Source organism: Canis lupus, chromosome 29 (genome assembly GCF_048164855.1).
Source record: "Canis lupus baileyi chromosome 29, mCanLup2.hap1, whole genome shotgun sequence".
In the NCBI taxonomy this organism is placed as follows: Eukaryota; Metazoa; Chordata; class Mammalia; order Carnivora; family Canidae; genus Canis; species Canis lupus.
In genome coordinates, this window is record NC_132866.1 from 32673640 (window position 1) to 32697637 (window position 23998).

Below are 23998 nucleotides of genomic sequence, written 5' to 3' on the forward strand. Positions count from 1 at the left end.
GGGAAAACGCTGTCATCTCGCGATACTTCGTGCTCCCCTCCCCGCCCCCGAATCCCGGAGGCGCGAGATTTGGCGCAACCTAGTTTTCATCAGAACTCACCTGGGCAACGGTGCGCGATTTCCTGAATGTTTTCTGGGGAAAACGGGGTTCTGCTGCAGAAGTTAGCTTTTAACGAGGTGTGTAACACTGGACGGGTGAGTCTGTGTACCGTGGAGAGCCCAATTTCCTCACGTATTGGATGATGGTTCAGAACTACACAATACTTTGGTTAGCAAGGCACCTTCAGACGCTGGCTGTTATGAGTAAATCCTGCCAACCGATGACCCCTTGGGCAGGAAATACGTATGCGTATTCAGGTGAGGAGGTCAAAAGCAAATACTGCCAATCTTGCCCACCGTCCTTAGTCCACGTTTTGGGTGAAAACTTAAAATGACCTAGAAGCTCTGAGCTCCCTTGTGAGAGAAAAATAGGAAGGTAAGAGAGTGGAAGAGTTCAAGAAAAGTGTTTCAGGATAAGGGAGAGCTGAATGTGGTGATAAAGCCAACAAAGTGGCCGTAGAAAAGACAGAAGATTCAGGAATAGATCAGGGGCTCAGTCAGGCGATTTTTTTTTTTTTTTAGAAGAAATTCTTCTTTTTTTTTTTATTTATGATAGTCACACACACACAGAGAGAGAGGCAGAGACATAGGCAGAGGGAGAAGCAGGCTCCATGCACCGGGAGCCTGACGTGGGATTCGATCCCGGGTCTGCAGGATCGTGCCCTGGGCCAAAGGCAGGAGCTAAACCGCTGCGCCACCCAGGGATCCCTCAGTCAGGCGATTGACTCTTGTTTCAGCTCCCTTTCTTGTCTGCAGTCCTGTTCAATAAATTCCTTGGCTCCCCTCCGCTTATGGGAATTTGATATACCTGCCCTGTTACCACCTGTTTCCTTAATTTCTGAATCAGGACAACTTTAATAATTGTACACAGTTAAGGGCTTGCAGCATATATCCATCATAAACACCTTCAACTTTCATAACACTCTGAGATTAGATTACTTTTATTCCTTTTTTTTTTTTTTTAAAGGTTTTACTTATTCATAAGAGACAGAGAGAGAGAGAGAGAGAGAGGCAGAGACACAGGCAGAGGGAGAAGCAGGCTCCATGCAGGGAGCCCGATGTGCGACTCCACCCCAGACCTCCAGGATCACACCCGGAGGGAAGGCAGGCACTAAACCGCTGAGCCACCCAGGGACCCCCAGATTACTTTTATTCCTATGTTGTAGGTGAGAAAACTGGTGCTCAGAAAGACTGACTTGCCTAGAGTCCTAGGATCATTTTGTAATAAAATGGGAGCCAAACCCAAGCCTTTTGACTCCTACTTCAGTATTATTTTAAGATAAAATATAGCCATGATTAATACTCTTGGGCAGCCTGGGTGGTTCAGCAGTTTAGCGCTGCCTTCAGTCCAGGGCCTGATCCCGGAGAGCCCGGGATCGAGTCCCACATCAGGCTCCCTGCATGGAGCCTGCTTCTCCCTCTGTGTCTCTGCCAATCTCAAATCAATCAATCAATCAATCAATCAATAAAATCTTTAAAAAATACTCTTAAACCCTACCTTCTTCTAACCTAAGGCAATAACTATTAATCTCACTTAACATTTTTTACTTTCTCAGCCTATCCCCTAAAATTTCCTTCTCCTTACTTCTGAAACACAGCTTTTCACAGGGTTTTCTTTAAGGGTTTTTTTTACAGATTTTTTTATTTATTCATGAGAGAGAGGCAGAGACATAGGCTGAGGGAGAAGGGAGCCTGATGCAGGACTCCATCCCAGGACCCCAGGAACAGGACCTGATCTGAAGGCAGATGCTCAACCACTGAGCGACCCAGATGCCCCTCCCCTAATGTATTGAAAATCTCCTTTTGAATTCAATTGTGGTCCAGCTCCCAAAATCTTTCCTCTATTTGTCGCTTTTGTCTATATACTTTGTACTTGTAGCAGCTGCTTTACTGGTTTCAATGATCAGCTTAAGGCTGACAACTAACTTTCTAATTCCTGAGAGAGAGAGTGGGTAAGATTTGTCTAAACACACATGAGATGGAGTTCAAGGCAATTTCATCTGATTGAAAGGAAAGACATCTAACATCTGGCCCTATACTTGTTAATATAAGTGCACTGGTGCATCTATTTCCTGACACATTTGCCATCATGCAGGCCTTCCCTGAGTGGCTAGTCAAAGCTTTGTTCACTCATTTTTATTTAAGGGCCTATTAAATGTCTCCTGGGTACTAGAAACATTTCCAGGAGCTGTACAGCAATGAATAAAACAAGATCCCTGTTGATACAGTTCTTACATTTTGGGAGTTAAGACAAGTAAGCATGTGTAGGAGGGTGTGTGTGAGGAGTACTCTGCAAAATATTAGAATAGAGTGGTGTAAGAGTAACTGGGTAGTTACTTTAGACTGGGTAGTCAGGTATCTGAGGAAGTGACTAACATTTAAGCTGAGAAGTGAATGTCAAACAGCCAGCTAGCCCAGGGGAAGATAGTTGTAGGGGAGGAACATTTTTCTCCTACCCTATTAGATTCTTTTGTCTGGTCTATTTATTAAGTTGACATATGACAGATTAACAGGAGAAACATAAATTTACTTACCTAATTAAATATGGGAGTCCCACAGAGTCAATGAGAGGCTCAGCTCAGTCAGGCAATTGAGGCTTATATACCATTCTAAGCTAAGAAGGAAAGGAAAACAATTCACAAGAAGATAAGAAGAGCAAATATTTGGTAAACAAATGTTTGCCATGCCATCCAAAGACAGAGAGAGACTGGGAGAACTTCTAACAAACAGGTCCCCAAAATTCTCCCCCATTTACCATCACACCTAGTCCTTAATCTCTGTAATTGTTTCTGGTGATAGCTCTCTTCTTAGCCTAGGCCCTCTGTAAATTCTTTTAAGCAGTTGAGGGGGGAGGTAAAACAACAACTTATTCTTGACTCTTGGGCCTTAATTGTCTTTAGCTTAAAATAATCAGCATGCCAAAATGGGTGTACTCTGGGGAAACTTGTTCTGAACCACTTGTCTGAAACTTTCCTGGAAGTTGCACATATTAAAAGCTAAGCTTAAAAAAAAAAAAAAAAAAAAAAAAAGCTGAGCTAGTGGCCATGGACAGAAGAATCAGGTGAGTAGCTGAGTGGTAAGACATCTGCAAAGGGAGAAAAAAAAACAAAGAATGAAGATGAACAAACAGAAAAGAACAAATCAAAGCACATTTCCCTACAACCCATTCAACCAGTCTCTCAACCCTGGGACTACATCAGTCCAATAAAATGGCTGTGCTTCATTTATCTGATGGAAAGTGTTAATCTTCTCTCCCTTCTTAAAACATTTTTTTTAAAGATTCATTTATTTATGATAGACCTAGAGACAGAGAGAGGCAGAGACACGGGAGGAGGGAGAAGCAGGCCCATGCCGGGAGCCTGATGTGGGACTCGATCCCAGGACTCCAAGATCGCGCCCTGGGCCAAAGGCAGACGCTAAACCGCTGAGCCACCCAGGGATTCCCCAAACATTTTTTTTTAATTGAGGTACAGTCCACATAACCTTTGCCACTTTAACCGTTTTAAGTAACCTCTACCCCTACCATGAGGATCAAACTCACGACCCTAAGATCAAGAGTCCCATGCTCTACCAACCCAGCCAGTCAGGCACCCCCTTCTCTTCCTTTTTTTTTTTTTTTTTTTTTTTTTAAGATTTTATTTATTTATTCATGAGAGACACAGAGAGAGAGAGAGAGAGAGGCAGAGACACAGGCAGAGGGAGAAGCAGGTTCCATGCAGGGAGCCTGATGTGGGACTTGATCCCGGGATTCCAGGATCACACCCTGGGCCGAAGGCAGGCACTAAACCTCTGAGCCACCCCGGGATCCCCTTCTCTTACTTTTTTTGAACATAAACTCAAGATTTTATTATTTTCAGGGGCGCCTGGGGGGTTCAGTCAAACATCTGACGTGTGAGTCCCCCATCCAGCTCTGCACTGAGTGCAGCTCTGCACTGAGTGCAGTTCTGTTCCTCTCCCTCTCATCCCCAACCCCTACACACATGCATACATATATGTGAGTACTCTCTCTCAAATAAATAAGATCTTTTTTTTTTTTTTTTAAAAAGATGTCCTCATAATAAAACAAGATATGAAGCTTAGAACTGTATCCCATGGCCTTTGCTCTTCCTGTCAGGTCAAATGTTTGCTTATTAGCCAGCATTCTCTTAGATCTGAGGTTGGGCTCAACACATTCAAGCCTCAGTACAACGTTTTTTGTAGTTTTAATCTTTTTTTCTAGAAAATTGGCTTAGTCTGCCCACCACAGCGACTCTGCTTCTTGTCATGCTGCTGCTTTCCCTGGGCCTATAGAGAATCTTTGTCCTTCTTGTACTATGTTACTTTGTGGGGTTGGTGCTTGCCACACTTCTGACAGAAAGTCCAGTGGGTTTTAGGAATGTTTACCATGTTTGTAAGAGCACTATTGACATGGAAAGAAAGGAATCAGGCAAGAAATAAAAGTATTAATATTCTTTTAATAGATATAAGTCAGTCACTATTTGTCCTGTCTCATTTACACAGAAGCAGCATTTTTCTTTTTTTTTTTTTTTCTTTTTAAGATTTTATTTATTTATTCATAGAGACATAGAGAGGCAGAGAGAGAAGCAGGCCCCATGCAGGGAACCCGATGTGGGACTCAATCCCGGGTCTCCAGGATCACACCCTGGGCTGCAGGCAGCTCTAAACCGCTGTGCCACCAGGGCTGCCCAGAAGCAGCATTTTTCACCAATGACTATATAAGCTCCTCTTCGTCGAGAGTCCTTGTGTCCAGAGCACATCAATTTTGGAGTACCACAGAGGCTAAGCTATTAACTTCTGATTGGAGTATTTTCAAAGTTTGCATGGTATATTGAACTCTTGTTCTATTACCATAGGGAGATTTAAGATCACCTTTTTCAAGTCATAAATGACAAAATTTGGGAATAAGGTCTTCAACATTGAAAAGAACTCGGGAGTGCCAATACATGAGTGGGTTCCCTGTGACTTCTTGCTTAGTATGTTTATGTGGCATACCCTTATGAACAAAGGAGCCCAAGTTTGCAATTTGGTTGGCATTTAAGATGGAGTATCTGGTGACAAAGGATGACAATGGTCCTGAGCATTTAAGTAGGAACCCTTTATAAATTTTGTTCCCACATAAGATAAAAAGGCCAGTGTGGTTCATAGACAAGGTCAGAGTGGAATATGTGATCTTCCAGATTTGGGACATCTTCTGCCCTGTACTGCTAGTACTGTTAGCATTCATACATCCTTACTTTCCATGTACTCCTGCCAGTTTGTAAGAGCAGAACAGGTTGCAAAATATCTGCTATAGGAGCCTGCAGTCTGGCTTTGGCAGCTATAAAGCTTGGTGGTGTCACCTGGCCAAGAGTTCAGCTTTTTGATCCACCTATATATAGTTTGTAACATTGGCCAGTCTAGTCAGGGGAGCAGCTAAGATACCCTGAGTTGTACAAGGATGGTCTGTGAACCATCCAAAACATTTGTCAAACATCTGTGCTGTAGAAGATAGTGCCAGAGTCACTTTTAATCTCCTTGACAGGTTTGAAGATAGCATTTGTGGAATCAAACCACAGGGTTTGATTGTAATACTGTTCTGGTATGCCATCCAGGAAAGGTCCAATGGCATCCTTTTTGGATACAAAGGTAAACTTTTTTGCCTATTTTATTTGGGCATGGACAAATCCTTGAAAAAAATTTTTTAAAGGTTTGAGAGAGAGAGGAGGAGTTTGAGCAGAGCAGAGGGAGGAGCAGAGAGGGAGGGAGAATGAGGGGGAACAAAGCCCAAGCAGACCCTGCACTGAGCATAGTGCCTAATGTGGAACTCAGTCTCATGACCCAGAGATCATGACCTGAACTGAAACCAAGAGTCAGACACTTAACCAACTGAGCCACTCAGGCACTCCAGTCCTTGAACTTCTATAGAGATTTTCCTGGGTCCAAATAACTCCCCAGAAGAGGCAAAGTGATGTTTTTCTAGTCATGGATACCTTACCCTGTCATACATCCATCTTCCATATTTAGTCCACCACATATTCACAGTGACAGGAATGAAAAATATTCAGGTTCTTTTGCACTATGTAGATGTTGGACATAATCAACAAACTGATTAGTTAACGTGGCCATGGTTTGGTAAACTGGCATAAGACTGTGTTTGGTCTGCCACCTACCTTTTTGGAAAAGTGAGTTTTATGAGACTATTGATCTTGGGGTCTTGAGTTCAAGTCCCACATTGGGCATAGAGCCTACTTGAATAATTGTTGGGGCACCTGGCTGGCTCAGTCAGTAAAGCATTTGACTCTTGATCTCAGGGTCATGAGTTTGAGCCCCACATTGAGGACAGAGATTACATTAATTCTTTTACAAAAATAAAATCATTTAAAAATTGTTACAATGACATAAGATGATAAAAGGGTTTGCCAAAGGAGCCAGTCATAAGTAGTTGTCATCATGTAGAGAGATGCTATGTCTTATGAACTTATAAGAGGGCAGACACGGTATGACATAGAGGTGAATGAGGTAGCCTAATGTAAGCCTACTGGCTTTATCAGTCAGCTGTTGCACACAAACATGGGGGCATACATGATGCCACAAGGTCTAACTGGCATGAGAAATATGCCATAGGATGTATCTGGAAGGCAAAAGATTGTTCTAGGACACCTGCAGCAATCTTGTTATTTTCATGGCAGTATAGATAAAAAAAGTTTGTCAAAATTAGGTAAACCAAGAACTAGGGGTATCGACTATGTTAATTTTAAAGCTTTAAAGGAGATTAGTGCCTTTGAAGGCTAGGACATGGTCTCTAGAGTGGTATGTGGGAAGAAAAGCAAGGGCAGCAAAATTAGGAATCCATTGGCAGCAGTAATCAGCTGGCCCGAGAAATTTACATCTCTTTTTTCATTTTCGGAAAAAGGATGGACAAAATTGACTCAAAGCATTTTGGGGTGATTTTTTAAGTTTTATTTAAATAATCTCTACACCCAACATGGGGCTTAGACTCATGACCTGGAGCTCAAGAGGTAGATGCTCCTCTCACCAGCCAGGTGCCCCTTGGATTGTGCTTTTGAGTGCCCTGACATATCTCACGTCCTAAGTAGGTAACAGTTGTTTGTACCCATTGAAATTTAGTTCTGGAGGCTCTATGACCTCGTTCAGCTAGTGCCTTTAGGGAATGAGAGCGCTCTATAAGAGCTCCCTGCCTTGTTTGATTACAAAGTAAAAGGTCATCAACATACTGAACAAGAGTGGAACCTTGAGTGAAGGCTACAGAATCCAAGTCAGCTTTAAGGACTTGGAAAACCACAGAGGGAGATTCACAATATCCCTGAGGTATGGAAGTCCACATTAACTCTCTCCTTCTAAAAGTAAAAGCCAAGAGAAGTTGTGAGTCAGTATGCATTGGGATTGAAAGGAAATCTGAGGAGAGGCCAATTACTAGAAACCAGCCTGCAGGAATTGAGGTGAAGAATAGTAGCTGGATTTTGGACTAGAGGGTTGTGAAGAATTATAAAAGTTTTTATGGCTCTTAGGTCTTATACAAAATGATGTTTGGTTCCTAAGTCAAATTTACCTTCTTTCTTTACTGGCAAGATAGGAGTCTTATGGGGTGAGGAAGTAAAAACAAGTATACCCTGCTGCAAAAGAGAGTCTATTATAGGTCCAGTTCCTCACTCTGCATCTCTGGGAAGAGGATGTTGGGCTAGTACTGATGGAAATGGTTTGTTTTCCAAGTAAGGTGCACAGGCTCTGTACTCAGTAAAAAGCAACTTTATTTGCATGTGTAGCCCAGAGATTAATTTGGACTGTACAGATGTATGTACGTACATATGTATGTATATATTTACTCAAACTCACAACCGCAAGATCGAGAGTCACATGCTCCACCAACTGAGCCAGCCAAACACCCCAACTGGGACATCTTTTAAACATTTATCCTCTTCAGAGGAACTTTAAATCGAGATTAAGTAGGAAATTCAGGGTTTGGTTTGAGGATAGGGGGAAAAAAAACACCTTTCTTATTATATTTTGTAGTGGCATTAAATTTATATAACAAACTTCCACCTAAAAGGTTTGCTGGTGAGGAGTTGAACACTAGAAGAGCATGATTGGGGGCATGTGGTTGGCTCAGTCAGTTAAGCATCTGCCTTCAGCTCAGGTCATGATCTCAGGGTCCTGGGATCGAGTGCCAAGTTGGGCTCCCTTCTCAGCAGGGAATCTGCTTCTCTCTCTCTTTTACCTCCCCCCCCCATTGCTCGTGCTCTCTCCCCACCCATCTCAAATAAATAAAATAATTAGAAAGAAAGAAAAGAGGGAGAAAGACAAAGACAGAAAGAAAAAGAAAGGAAAAGAAAGAAAGAAAGAAAGAAAGAAAGAAAGAAAGAAAGAAAGAAAGAAAGAAAGAAAGAGAAAGAAGAAAGGAAAAGAAAGAAGGAAGAAAAGCAAACAGGCAAGCAAACAAGCAAGCAAGCAAGCACGCATGATGGCTGTTAAGAGGGCCTAAGGATATTGGGTTGAGCTGGGATATGGCCAATGAAATATGTTGCCCAGGGACTACTACAGCTTGAATAGAATCAGAGGTGACAGGGCTCCCTGGGTGGCTCAGCGGTTTGGTGCCTGCCTTTGGCCCAGGGCATGATCCTGGAGTCCTGGGATCAAGTCCCATATGGGGCTCCTTGCATGGAGCCTGCATCTCCCTCTGCCTATGTTTCTGCGCCCCCCCCCACCTCTCTCTGTGACTCTCATGAATAAATAAATAAAATCTTCTAAAAAAATTTTTTTTTAAATAAACTGCTTAAAAAAAAAAAGATTCAGAGGTGACAGAGATAAATTCTCTGAGCAGAGTGTGGAGAAAGTTACACCAGTGTCAATTAAATCCAATTCCCAATCCTCTATTTTAGGCTTAATGGCAGACTCTGGGGTGCCAGTCTCACTTGCCCCTGTCATTTGAGGGGGAACTGTCCCACAGGAGGAGGAAAAACCTTCTGGAGGTGATAGAATCTAGGGAGATTGTTTATGTTCCTTAAATTTTCCTTTCTCTTACATGCAGGAGAATTTTTCTTCCAAAATTTCTTATTTTTTCAGTATCTGCAACTGTCTCGAGGCAAATGGGGAGGGCTCTAAGTAGATTCTGAGTTACTCTCAACACCATGCTTTTGCTTTTATAAAGATTCAAATTGCAAAGTAAGAATTATTATTTTTAATTTGTTTCCTCTTGTTTTTTTGTTTGTTTTTTTATTTTTATTTTTATTTTTATTTTTTTTAAGTTAGCTCTAGGGCAGCCCAGGTGGCTCAGTGGTTTAACACCGCCTTCAAGCCAGGGTGTGATCCTGGAGACTCGGAACGAGTCCCACGTTGGGCTCCCTGCATGGAGCCTGCTTCTCCCTCTGCCTGTGTCTCTGCCTCTCTCTGTCTCTCATGAATAAATAAAGTCTACAATAAATTTAAAAATATATAAAGTTAGCTCTATATCCAATATGGGGCTTGAACTCACAACCCCAAGACCAAGAGTCACATGGTCTACCAACTGAGCCAGCCAGGCACCCCTCCTCTTGTAATCCAATAAGCTATTTTCAAAGAATTGAGTAGCTGCCTGCCTGCCTGCCTTATGATGCTCAGAGATTTGCAGAACCACCATACTTTTTTTATGCTAGGGAGAAAATTTCCCACCAAAGCAAAATTAAAAGACTATGTCCTGGGTTTTCTGGGTTCAATGTAGTATGCTATTGGAAAGTCTGTATTATATTAGTAAATATATAAAAATATTATTTATATTACAAAACATTCGAGAAAGATCTTTGTTCTCCTTTCTGAGGGCAAAATTCAGTATTAGACCAGTTCACTCTAGGGTGAGGGGGCAGTCTCCAATATTGCTCCTATCAAACCTTGAATATGAACCTCCAGCTGAGCCATTTCCTAGTCATTTATAGGTGGGTCTGGGAGAAATTCTGGCCATCTGTTTTCTCTGTGTGTGGGGTTTTCCCCTGGCGGCTCTGTGGCTTGTCTGATAATTACAGTACAATCATGGGCAGGAAGAACACCCCTTAGTAGCCAATATAGCCATATAACAGCCATATAACCTGTGAGTGGGGTTGTTGATGACCACTAATATTTCCAACTCTTCTCTAAATTTGTTGAGATCTTCTGAAAGTAGAGGTAAAAAGCCTTTAAAATTCAGAAGATCTGCTGCTGTCCAGGGGACATTAATTCTTTGCAGTAGGGGTCCAGGATACATCTACAAAGTACACTTTATTTGAATGCCTGAAGCTGGCAGAGACTGGTTACAGAGATCTGGAAAATAGGAGGAGCTATTAGGAACAGCAAAGAGAGCCCTACTACCCTTCTTGGGTGCTTGTGCTAAGCTCACTTCCTGGCTTTTAGTATTTATGTGAGTAACCTATATACCCTGGGCCTAGAGATCAGGCCAGAGCACTCTTTGTAAATCTTGCAAATAAGGGGAAGGGAAAACAGGCAGTTGGCTATTTAAGGGACTTTCTGGAGAAACTGGAGAAGTTTTAGGATCTAAGAGAATTGGCTGAGGAGGTGGTGTAGGGCTTTAAGAGAAGGGGCTTGGACCCAGGGCCCAGAGATCCAGAAGATCTGAAGGACCAAGGACAGAAAATCAGATATAAAAGTGTATAAGAGGAAGGAGAAGAGGGTAGCCTGGGTGGCTCAGTGGTTTAGCGCTGACTTTGGCCCAGGTCCTGATCCTGGAGACTGGCAATTGAGTCCCACATTGGGCTCCCTGCATGGAGCCTGCTTCTCCCTCTGCCCGTGTCTCTGCCTCTCTCTCTCTCTTTCTGTGTGTCTCTCATGAATAAATAAAATCTTTAAAAAAAAAAAAAAAAGAGGAAGGAGAAGGGAGGACTTACATAAGATGTGGTTTTTAATTTTTGTTATTTGATTTCTGTTCTTTTCCTCTTATTAAGGGAATCCCTAAGGCTAGCCATTTACTTCTTTGTGTCTTCTTTTGGTCTTCTCATAGGCACCAGTGAAACAGTTGTTTAGGATAAGGGTTTTCTTTTTTAAAATATTTTGTTTATTTATTTGACAGAGAGAAAGAGCACACATGCACACACTAGCAAGGGGAGCAGTAGAGGGAGAGGGAGAAACAGGCTCACCACCAAGCAGGGAGCCCAATGCAAGGTTCAATCCCAGGACTCTGGGATCGCAACCTGAGCCAAAGGCAGATGCTTAATCAACAGAGCCACCCAGGTGCCCCTGGATGACAGCTTTCTAAAAACTTTTCAAATGTAAAAGTTTTTGCAGTTTGAGAAATCTATCATCTGGCCATTGACGAGTAAGACTTTCAATAGTATGTTTATTCTAAAGCAACTCAATTCAATAAGCCTTTTTGTGGAAAGACCCAGAGATAACTTTTGGGATCAAAATAAATCTTTACTATAAAAGTGGCATCCCTGGAGAGGGTGCAGAAGATGCAGCCCCATGATCCAAAAAGTTCACTGCAAAGATAGTCTAGGAAAGGAAAGCCCCTCATCACAGGGTTATAGGCATTAAGATGTAGTGAAAACAATCCCTAGGTGTCCCACAAGATGTGCCTCCAGTAATAGACCCACTAATGGAATGTGTTTTTTTTTCTTTTTCTTTTTTTTTTAATGTTTTTTTATTTTTTATTTTTATTTTTTTTAAAGATTTATTTATTTATTTATGATAGACATAGAGAGAGAGAGAGAGGCAGAAACACAGGAGGAGGGAGAAGCAGGCTCCATGCTGGGAGCCCGACGTGGGACTCGATCCCAGGACTCCAGGATCGCGCCCTGGGCCAAAGGCAGGCGCTAAACCACTGAGCCACCCAGGGATCCCCTTCTTTTTCTTTTTTGTTATTTTTTTTCCAGCACCAACAATAACAATGAAGATTGAGATGACAAAAGCCCCCTATGATAAGCTCCCCTGAAGCTGGCACAGTCAGATGAAGAGAATGCTGCTTGTGACTTTGTGACTGGGAAACGCAGTCTATTCAACTGGCTATCAAAATGCACACTGGTACACATACCTTCCAGTTGTCTAAGACCAGATATAATATTCTCACTAGTCATAAAGCCAAGCTTTTAAGGCCTAGAACACGACAGAAGGAAAACTTCCATATGGTTTTTCTCATATGCACATTACCAGCTTTAGCTAAATCCTTGGGTCTCTTGGAGCCAAACTAGTACCTCAGCAGGATGTGCTGCTGGGTTGGGGTTTGTGTGGTGTTTTACAGTGTACCTTGTTGCATGGGTATTTTCTTGAGGTTGGCAGGTGACCTTGGTGTCAATGCAACCCATTCAGTGACCGACTTATCCTAACACATGTGTCTTTGAGTTAAGTGGTAAGCTTCTAACAGTTCTTAAGTGCTCAATCCATGCGCACCAATTTTGTAGCTCTGGCTTCAAAGACGTCCCTTAGCAAGAATATTTACCTCATGTGCCCATTAGCCTACAACAGTTTGTCTACACAGATGCTGGTCTGGTGAGAACTGTGAACTCACTAGTCTATACGGCTGGCTTGAACAGCTGGCTTATAGGGCCTATGCCAGAGACAGATGGAGACAAAGAAAAACAGTAACTATTTCTGGGAGGAAAAAGATCAATAAAATCAAGAATAGTCATAGTAAATCTTTTTTTTTTTTTAAAGATGTATTTATTTATTCATTCAGAGAGAGTGAAGAGAGAGGCAGAGACACAGGTAGAGGGAGAAGCAGACTCCACGCAGGAAGCCCGATGTGGGACTCGATCCTGGGTCTCCAGGATCACACCCCAGGCTGCAGGCGGCACTAAACCGCTGCGCCACCGGGGCTGCCTGTGAATCATAGTAAATCTTTACCAGAGTTGCTATACCCAGGAACTAGTTCCACAAATATCTCTTCCTACTAATCTAAATTTAGAAAAGGAAAAGGGACACTTGCTTCCACCAGACCCCACAGGCAAAGACCCGGGAGATTAATGTAAGAATTCTTACCTTCTGCCAGCTTTTTTTCAGAGGTCCCAGGATCTCTCACCCGTAGCAGCCTCAGAGTGAGCACTGTCCAGCCAGTGAAGTTCTTCCCTTTGTGGCAGCCAACTGTAGAGGAAGAAAAATTTTTCCTCTACCACTCTAGGTTCTTTCATCTGGTCTATTAATCAAATTAACATATGACAGATTAACAAAAGAAAAAACAAATTTAATTACTTTCATACATACAGGAGCCCACAATGAAAAGGAGAGATTCCGTGACAGGCACTTGAGGCTTATATGCCATTTGAGCTACAAAGAAGGGGATGGGATCTGGAGCTTCAAAGAGAAGGAAGACAATTCACAAGTAGATGTGAAGAACAAACGTTTGGTAAACAAATGTTCACCATGCCATGCACAGGGAAAGGGACACAGAGAGAACTTTGAACAAACAGGCCCTTCCCAGCCTCCCATGTCTAGTCCATACTCTTTGTAACTATCTTTGGTGATTCTCTTCCTAGACTGGGCTCTCTATCTAAATTCTTTTAGTCAATTGAGGGGGGACCTAAAAAACTCTTCTTTTGGGCCTTAAATGTTCTTCAGTTCAAAATAATCAGTATGCAAAATTGGCATTCTGGGGAGACTTGTTTTGAACCCCTCATTGAAGTCTAAGCAGAAGCTATAGCTAGTGCAAAAAGACTAAAGCAAGAATAAGTTTGGGCATGTTTGAGTATTAGAAGGCGGCCAGTATGAATGAAGCAGAGTTGGCTTCAAGGTGGGATACAAAAGTCAGAGGTAGACTATCCAGATGAGGCACTAATATTTACTTCTAAGATGTTATGTCATTATTTTTCCCTACCCACATAAAATGTCTTCCTCTCCTAGAAATCCCTTTCATATTAATGGTTTCACCCATCTACCCAATCATAGAAGTGGGAACAAGAAAAACTCAAATAAAAAAAACAAAACCACGTTCCTTCTTGCTATACTAGATGGCCCCACTTCCTGCCTACCTCCCAAAGTAAACAATAGCTACAGAAAGAACTCCCCTTTCAGGTTCTCAACACATTTAAAAACTACCTTCATCTAAACACCTTTTCCAATTTCCCTAATGTCATGCTTTGCATCCATTTCCCTACAGTTTATTCAGGAATCTTAGATTACATATTATCCCATTCTCTCACTCTTTCTTAAACCTCTACTGAATATCTTCTATTAATATTTAAATAACTCACTCCCATCTTAAAAAAAGGAAAGGGGCAACCTCCTTTTTTCCTGCCAGCTATTTACTTTCTGCTTTCTCTTCCTCTTTACAGGTAACTTCAGAATTATCTATACTAGCAATCTTATTTTCTTGCTTCCCACTGATTCTTCAACCATTTGTCTGGATGCTACAGGCAAAATACACCAAACTAGAGAAATCAATAAGCTACACACTGCTAAATTTAATGGGCATGTCTCAGTCCTCATCTCAACCTCACCACCACCTGACACTATCATTCATTCCTTTATGGAAATATGCTTATCTCTTTTTTTCCTGACCCCAACACACTCCTGATATTCCTATTTCTGATATCTCTTAGTTCACTCTCTTCTCCTTAACCTTTAATTGCTGAACCTTCTTTCTGAATGAACCAGAAATATGACTTGGGCTTCTGGCTACATGCATCATCTAACAGATACATTTGAAATGAAAGGCAAGTTCACTGAGGACTGGCCTAAAATAAAAACAATCTATCCATCCATACCTATCATGACTAGTGCCAAGCACTACTTTGGGTACTACCCATTCAGTGGTAAACAATGACAATGTTGCTGACCTCAGAGTTTACACTGTAGTGGAGATAACAAACAAACATATAAAACAACGTCAAGGGATTCCTGGGTGGCACAGTGGTTTGGCGCCTGCCTTTGGCCCAGGGCGCGATCCTGGAGACCCGGGATCGAATCCCACGTCGGGCTCCCGGTGCATGGAGCCTGCTTCTCCCTCTGCCTATGTCTCTGCCTCTCTCTCTGTGTGACTATCATAAATAAATAAAATAAAAATCAGGAGGTTTGAGTCGTGTAACTATTCTCTTCTTTAAAAAAATAAATAAATAAATAAAACAACGTCAAGTAGTGATAAGTGGCAGACACTAGAGATACGAAACAGAGTAAGGTCATGAGAATGATAGAGGATGGATATTTACAGGAAGGTCTGTAACTCTGAGGAGGTGACATGAAGCAGGGACCTGAATCAAAAGAGTATATAAGCCATACAAAGACCCAGGTTAAGAGCATTTCAGAGGGAACAGCAAGAGTAAAAGCCCTTAGGAGATAGGAGGCTGGCAGATTGAAAAATGGCAAGAGATCTACTAGGTCTGCAGTAGAGTTGAGGTTAAGTGGTAGTTGGAATTGTAGAGATAAGCAGAGAGAACAGTTCAGATAGGACCTTGTAGAGCAGAGTCAAACAGTTTGGACTTTTGTTATTAAGAATGCCACTAGAGGGTCTTGAGCAAGGAAATGGTAGGATATGATTTACATTTTTTTTTTTTTTAATTTGAGAGACAACAAGAGAGAGAGAGAGCAAAGCCAGCATGAACATAGGGGAGGGACAGAGGGAGATGGAGAAGCAGACTCCTCACTGAGCGGTGAGCCCGAAGCAAAGCAAAACTCCATCCTAGGATCTGGGGGTTAAGGACCTCAGCTGAAGGCAGCGGCTTAACTGACTGAGCCACCTAGGCCCAACTGATTTGCATTTTTAAAAGAGTGTAAAACATTATTAAAACTTTGATGAGGGGATCCCTGGGTGGCGCAGCGGTTTGGCGCCTGCCTTTGGCCCAGGGCGCGATCCTGGAGACCCGGGATCGAATCCCACATCGGGCTCTCGGTGCATGGAGCCTGCTCCTCCCTCTGCCTGTGTCTCTGCCTCTCTCTCTCTCTCTATCTGTGACTATCATAAATAAATAAAAAAAAATTTAAAAAAAAAAAAAAAAAAAAAAAAAAAAAAAAAAAAAACTTTGATGAGAACTGTTTACTTTTCAAGGGCCCATATGAGTGGCTTTAAAAATCAAATCAGAAGAAATATTACAACAAAATAGAAATTCCCTTTCTACATTAAAATTTAGTTAAAAAATCACTTAGTAGGGGCAGCCCCGGTGGCTCAGCGGTTTGGCTCCGCCTTCAGCCCAGGGTGTGATCCTGGAGACCTGGGTTCAAATCCCACATCGGGTTCCCTGCATGGAGCCTGCTTCTCCCTCTGCCTGTGTGTCTCTGCCTCTCTCTCTGTGTCTCTCATGAATAAATAAATAAAATATTAGAAAAAAAATCACTTAGTATACTTTTAGGACAGAACAAACCCTATCATTCAAAACTTTCCAATTTGTTTTCTCACTTTCAAAGTCCAAACACAGGCACCCTACATATAATCTACAAGATTTTAATTCAGTCAATACTTCCCTTTCAAAGTTTCTTAATAATTTAGATATTAAAATTAAAAGCCTTGGGATTTATGTAATAATCAAAATACATCATTTACTTACAATATTGATTATCAATTTTGCCTACACTGGGAAAAAACAGGCTTCACTTTCTGCTTTTATAATACCATTATGTATAGTATTCTACCTGAAGATGAAAAATTAGAACATATATACACCATTGTTGTCAATTTTACATACTTTTTCAAATCTGTATTAGTTTACATTTACATATTACAAAAATGATTTTCCAAATACAATGCAATAGTACAAAAGTCATTTTACTTTACATAAAATCATGCAAGTACTGTTTATTTAAATGTTCAACAAATGCAACACGTTGTAATGCAATTTTTTTGAAAGTCAAAACTTCTTTCTGGTACTTATTAGAAAATAAACCTTTCCCACAGAATGAAATGCAAATAGTAAAACCTTATTAATTGAAACAGAGGGAAGATAAATATGAATGATTAGAATGTTTGGAAAGAAATGCAATTTTGCTAACTTCCCAAGCCTTGCAATTTTAGCCTATCAAAATATTAAGAGGCAGTGTTTAGCGGGGCTTAGCAAACATTCCTACTTTCATTCAAAATACCAAGTAGTTCACTTCTACTGCAATCACACTGTTTGTTTACTAACAATATTTTTAAAGGGCCAGGCTTTCTACTCTCTCTGAAGTGTAGTTTAGTTTCCCTAAAATCTTCTATTTTAATTTTTGTTTTTACATGTTGTGAAACAGCGAAGTTCTAATTAATGAAGTTTTACTACATTTGGGATTTGGGCACTGCTTTGACAACATCAAAATAATGAATTCAGTACAAAAATCACTTTTCCCCGGAGGTAAGACTTTTGTTTTCTGACCCTATATATGTCAACTAGTCATGGCAAATGAAAAGCTGATTTCCCAATGCTGTTTTGTCACATATTTTTTTGCCTCTTTTACACCCATCTCTCTATCTGAATGTGCTCATGGAATACAAAATAGTTTTATCCAATCAAAAATAAGAAAAATCAAAATAAACCATATGGCATTATGAATATAAATTATTCCATGATTATATACTTTAGAATTTATATCCTCCAACAGTATAGTCTCTAAAACATTGACTGCTTTAGGTAAAAAATAGCATTAATTCCTAAGATACAATGAAAACTGTTATTTTTTTTCAATATTTTATTTATTTGAGAGAGAGAGACAGACTTGAGCTGGGGCAGGTGAGGGAGGGGGTAAGCAGGCAGAAGGAGAGGGAGAAGATGCTATCTAACTTTTGTAAAGTCAAACAAATACACCCAGACCAATAATATTATATGAAGATCATCACTGCAAAAGAAATCAGTAAAAACTATGATTATATTCTATGACTTTTAGAAAAGGTCATACTAGGATCTTCTAAGTAGCATTTAAATAATACAATCTGTACCTGGGCTGAAAGGACAATGAATTGAGAAATTATCTATATATATTTATGTAAAAGAATAGACAAAGGAAACATATTATACATATTAAATTTCACATAATCTTAAAGATTTTAGGAAAACTTTTTAATTGAAATCAACTTTAACCAAAACGAAACAAAATTGTCATACACTGACCGTGTTGAATAACCCTATACTACCTGTATAGGAGGTTCAAAGGAAGATACAGGATAATATTTCAGCTGCCAGTACTGAGTCTCAAGAGGCTGAAGGACCAAAATATCCCTTCGAAGAGAAATTTGTCCAAAAAAAAAAGAAAAAATTTCCTTTTCCCTCCAAATGTGGTTAAATAAACCAGTTATCCCCAAAGTAATGAAGACTCATTTCAAGTAATTACTCTGCTTACAAGTTTTATTTACACAGTAGTTATTAATAGTGGTATTTAGTGAATTCCTTGTATTTACATTTTATATACACATTTATACTTGAAAAGTAAAGAAACTGTACAATAATAAAAATGAGAAAAAGAAATACTGGGAACAAATACACAAACATAAGATTAAATTTAGGCAGGTAGTATAACTTCAATGAGATTACTGCCAGGGGTTACATTCCCTCTTATCAGGGTCACCAATATCGAGGAAGTAGTTACCAGAGTTAAAATATCATTCTGAAACCTATTAAGACCCTGGGTACTCCCTCAATATTTATTACAATACTAGTTTCCACTAAGTAAGCTCCTAAGATAGGAGTTAACTTCTGAGGGTTCCACTAGTGGTCCCTAGGCTAGAATGACCCATGGGGTAAAAATATATGGACATCATCTGGTCCCATACTCCTGAAGAGGCAGTCACTGAACTAACAAGGTTCACAGGCTTGTTAGTTTGAAGACTATATACCACTAACAGAAATAGTATGCTCAAGTGTTGTTTTAAACTAAACTGCAAACATAAAAGCACACTGTAACATCTAATTATTAACCAAAGAGTATGTTATACAGATACCACTTATAATACTCAAGTGATTTATTTTAGGTTCAAGGATTAAACATATAATAATAAATTTCATGTTGATTTACCAATAATTTCTTTATCCACTATATCATCAAAGTTAGACTCATTAGAAAAAAGCTAATTTTATCTTTTTCTTTTAGTCTTATTTCCATTGATTAGAAAATTATGCACAGTGTTTTACAAGTCATAGACTTGGCTACATATTAAGATTTCAAATTTAAAACTGGAATTAAATTTTGTTTCTATAGACAGTGAAGGAATTTTAACTAAAAAATTTAAAGTCTTGCCAAGTAGCATGCTATTTCAGCTCTCAGAATTCCTATGTTTTACTTTTACCAGTGGAAAAATCTCATTTATATTTATGGACTTACTTCCAAAATCAAGTCTTCAGTCCACTAAAGTGCAAAGAACTTTCCTTCTACCAGTTAGCTCTCTTAAATTATTAGAATAACTCCTTAGACTAGAAACAGAAAAGCTAGAATTCTTTGACAGGAATTCTTTAAGAAACAATTTCCCTTCAAAAACAGACAGACATGATACTGTGGAAAAACACCTAAACAAACATGAAACAAGCTCCCACCAGTATTTCCAGTTCCCAGAAAACCCAAATTTGCCCCGACCTGTGAATGAAGGTAACAACTTCTGTGACTTAAATACTTTACAATCAAAGTTACTTTCTCATGGTCTCTAATATCTTCAAAAGGTCAGAACTGAAGATAATATTTGTATTAAGGTGTTTATTTCAAATAGTATTTTGGAAGTTAAAGTAATATTCAACAATTCTGCTCTGACTTCCAAAGTGCTTTTATGGTAATTGTTAAAAAAGAAAAGATGTAAAAATCTGAATAATCTCCAAAGCTGTTAAAAAAGTTTATTGCATTAAACTGTTCACTCCAAATTATGGAGTACTAACTAGCCATTTAAACTTTTCCTTTTGTAAAATGGCTCTCCCTACAAAATACTTTTTTATTAATACTGTCAATCAGTTACTCATTTCATTTACTTCAGCCATGGAATTCAAAATCAGCAGTTTCCCATGTCTTGATTCTTTTAAGTTTCTCCAACATTTTCTTCCATGTTTTTTACATAGGAAACAAAAAACTTTTATCAAAACAACATTATTTATGTTTCAATTAGTCTGTTAATTCTGAAGATTAGCTTTTCAGAGCAGGACTATTATTCTTGTCTCCTTCTTTAATATCCTTCATTACAGATGCAAAGACCTGGAAATTATATAAAGGAAAGATTAATCCTCAAAATTAACTACTGCATAGATTAAAGAGATTTAAGCAACTATAGTTCATTAATATGAAAAACTTTAGTATATTTACCTCTGCCCCTGAAAGACTGCCATTCTCAAATCCTCTTGTTCATTTCAACCCAAATTTATGGTATATAATTAGATTCCAGTTTTCACTTGCCAAATATTCTGAAATTACTATTGGTAACAGAACATCTTCTGGACCCATATTCTTACATTTCTTTTTCATAAGCAATAAAACTGTGAGCTTATGATGCCTATTGTCTATCATTCAAGGAGCAAGTGATTATTCTATCTTTTATGGTACTTAACTTAGATTGCCAACGTTTGCTTCCCTAACAGGACTAACCATCTAAAAAGCCAGTATCATACATTATATTCTTTCTATTGCAAATCCTTAGTATAAGGTAGGTGGTTTGTTTTTTAAGTATGTGCCACACCCAGTGTAAAGCCCAACATAGGGCCTGAACTCATCACCCTGAGATCAAGACCTGAACTGAGACCAAGAGTCAGACTCCTAACGGACTGAGCTACCCAGGGGTCCTGGGTCCCTACAGTAGGTGTTTGATACACTGTTGTCTATTTGAAATTTGAAGAAAGAAAGAAATGTGAAGAAAGAAATACCAAAGTTACATAAAAAGAAAAAAAAGCCACAGATTTGGAAAGAGAAGCAATCTGCTTTAAATTCTTGCCTTTTCAAAGTAAAAAAATTATTTTTTAAAAAACTTTTTAAATTATGCACTAACATTTGAGAAATAAATAGCTTTAAAAAAAAAAGATTTTATTTATTTATTCATAGGCACAGAGAGAGAGGGGCAGAGACACAGACAGAGGGAGAAGCAGGCTCCATGCAGGGAGCCGGACGTGGGACTCCATCCCGGGTCTCCAGGATCACACCCTAGGCTGCAGGCGGTGCCAAACCGCTGCGCCACCGGGGCTGCCCCGAGAAATAAATAGCTTTTATAAGAAGGCAACTAATTGTCTTAACACATCTTTTAGAATAAGTAGGAAAAAGTAACTCTACCTGAGTCCATTTTTTGGTGCTATTCTGCATCTGAATGGCTGCAATACAGCTGAACAGCTTTTCTGATGTGATATCTTCTGGTAATTTAGTTAGAAACTGTGCTATATGAATAAAGTCCATTTGTAGGAGAATATCTTCATATAATCGGAGGATTCCTAATCCAGTCCTAAATAAAAATTCCTCCCCATCTCTGCAAAATACATCCCAGACTCGACAGGCCAGGTCAAGTGGTAGTGATTTGCTATATAGTGTGAAGATCCTAAAATTAGGGAGAAAACAGTCATTGATACTTTTCATTCATTTATTCATTCACTCATTAATCATCTCTATATAAAAAGAACAGTGTTTAATTAGGGATTAGAGGGTAAATACGATACGATTCCTTCGTTCAAAGAACTTGAGTAGTGGGAAAGGAGTAAGTAATTTACAACCTCCCACAGAGACCTGGCCTAACACAAATTAGAGTGGCAAAACACCTAGTGGTTAGGGTTGTGGGCTCTGAAACCAGAATGTCTGAGTTTGGCATTAGGAGTGTTACCTTGAGGAAGATACATACCCTTGCTGTGCCTCAGTTTCCTCATTAGTAAACAAAGTATAATATTACCTCTCAGGATTGTTTTGAAAATTAAAGGAATAAATGCAAAGTATTCAGAACAGTGCCCGGCACATAAGAAATGTTCAATAAAAAAAAAAAAAGAAATGTTCAATAAAAGTTACTTATTATTTTATGAGGAACCCAAATATCATCTTTTAGTAACCTAAATACAAAATTGTAACATCTGACTTTTCTTTTTTCTCCTACCATAAACATATACTGGGTTGTTGTTTTTTTTTCCTTTACCAAACTTTACTTACTACTTCTTTTGGAGTATATATGGTTCCAACAGAATCACTAAAATGGTTTTGCCATCCTTTCTGACAATGTCTGATCATGTAATTCTCTATCAAGTGGTACTTTAAGGCAGCATTCTGGTTGGGGAAATAGGGAGAGCAGATGCTAGAGAACTTCTCTTGAAGCAGCCTTGGCAAAAGTTTTTTGGGTTTTTGTTTTTTTAGATTTTATTTGTAAGTAATCTCTACACCCAACATGGCGCTCAAACTTATAACCCTGAGATCAAGAGTTGCACACCCCACCAACTAAGCTAGCCGCCCCCAAAGTAAGACTTTTTTTTTTTTTTTTTCCAAAGACTGTGTTTATCTGAGGCAGTGCTGATGAAACTTGAGGGAGGGAACTAAAGGCTCTTCCCACCCCTACCCTTTAGCACTGCCACTTACTTATTTCTCTCTTTTCTTGCATGACTGATTCTGGAATATGTCCGCAGCAAGTTCAACAGAGGCAGTTAAACAAAAATCCATGTCTATTTCTTAATTATAAACACATATTTAACTGCATGGCAAAAGCACACCCCTGGTAGTACAGAGAATGGTAATTCATTGCTCAAAATGAGAGAGGGTACCAGCAGTGCCTAGGAAGTACACAGTACTATTAGTTACATCCTGCTCCCTATTATCAACTGTGATACTTGTTGGTCCTCAAGACGGACAATTGAATACTTTCCCCCCTCTCTACAGATTTAGTATTTGATCTTGGTCCTCTGGGTCTCATAACATAAAATCTTTCTTCTCCCCATTATCTTGGGTCCTTCCCAAAGGAGCTCTAATGTTCCTAGTGGGAACTGAAAAGAATACACTGAAAAATAAGTTTTTAAAAAAGCTTAAATAAACCAAAAACAACTGGGAATATAGCGTATTTGATCAAGGTCATTAATTATTTTTCTATATTAAAACTTAGTATCATTTATATGAAATCAACTGAATTTGATAATTGGGATTTTATGGCAATGTGGGGGAGGGGAGAGGGGAGGGGCCCCAGCCAGGAGCTTCTGAAGGGGGGGTGGGGGGGTTGGGCTGGGGGGTGTCAGGTGTCTCTAGTTGCAAAGGATGGTTGAATGGAGGCACTGGAGGCATGGCCATATGGAAGGTCTGAATGTTTCATATGTACTCTTTTTTTTCTTTTTTTTAAAGATTTTATTTATTCATGACAGACACAGAGAGAGAGGCAGAGACACAGGCAGAGGGAGAAGCAGGCTCCATGCAGGGAGCCCGACGCAACACAGGACTCCATCCCAGGTCTCCAGGATCACACCCTGGGCTGAAGGTGGCGCTAAACTGCTGAGCCACCCGGGCTGCCCCTTAACAACCTATCTTAAGATAACTGCTGCTCCCTTTGGCACAATTCACCACCCCACCATTCTGTATCAACTGGCAGCCTCATACAAGAGTCCTCGGCAAGCAAAACAAACAAAAAAAGAGTCCTTGGCAAGGAAGACGTATAACTGTAATGTTGGGAAAAAAGAGTGATCTCTTCTGTCAAAAAGCTGGATTTAAAAAAAAAAAAAAGGCTGGAGAAAGTCTTGAAAAAAACAAAGCCCTTAGTGAAAACAACAACAACCCACTATCATAACTATCGCAAGTTCTTATATGTTAAAAATGATAAAGACATGGCTCTTTCTGATACCACAGCATGTAGATATTGAAGGAGATAATAATCCATGTAGAACACTCTCACTACAACCCAAGATACAGGTATTATTCTGATTTTATAGATAAGAAACTAAAATACAAAAAAAAAAAAAAAAAAAAAAAGAAACTAAAATACAAACTGAGAGATTCTGATTTCAGCCCATAATCAAATGCCTCCCCACAAAAATGTGAGAGTTTCTCTATTTGTAAGGGAAGGAGTTTTTATCGTGTGCATGAGATTTATGCTAGTTCCTAAAATACACAAAAAAGTTATACTTTTTTTCTTTTAATTGTATTT

The 23998-nt window shown here is 39.6% G+C and overlaps 1 protein-coding gene and 2 long non-coding RNA genes across 9 annotated transcripts in view; 1 reads left to right on the plus strand and 2 right to left on the minus strand.

Annotated features, from left to right (window-relative positions):
* On the minus strand, positions 1 to 15776 carry LOC140621107 (uncharacterized). Its single transcript, XR_012020831.1, has 3 exons — positions 13033 to 15776; positions 2634 to 2713; positions 1 to 327 (listed from the first exon to the last, which is right to left on the minus strand). It is a non-coding gene; the product is annotated as an uncharacterized lncRNA (long non-coding RNA).
* Positions 56 to 23839, plus strand: LOC140621106 (uncharacterized). 2 transcript variants are annotated; one of them, XR_012020828.1, is made up of 3 exons: positions 56 to 195; positions 17203 to 17303; positions 23203 to 23839. It is a non-coding gene; the product is annotated as an uncharacterized lncRNA (long non-coding RNA). The 2 variants fall into 2 exon arrangements; XR_012020830.1 differs by having other exon boundaries at positions 62 to 357.
* TBC1D12 (TBC1 domain family member 12) overlaps positions 18273 to 23998 on the minus strand; it is a 121681-nt gene continuing 115955 nt past the window's right edge. For all 6 annotated transcript variants that reach the window (XM_072805995.1, XM_072805996.1, XM_072805997.1 and 3 more), the window contains 2 exons: positions 21178 to 21436; positions 18273 to 20115 (listed from right to left, as the gene is read on the minus strand). In XM_072805995.1, coding sequence (XP_072662096.1) covers positions 20047 to 20115; positions 21178 to 21436 — 328 coding nt within the window. In that variant the 3' untranslated portion in view covers positions 18273 to 20046. The remainder of the gene's footprint in view (positions 20116 to 21177; positions 21437 to 23998) is intronic.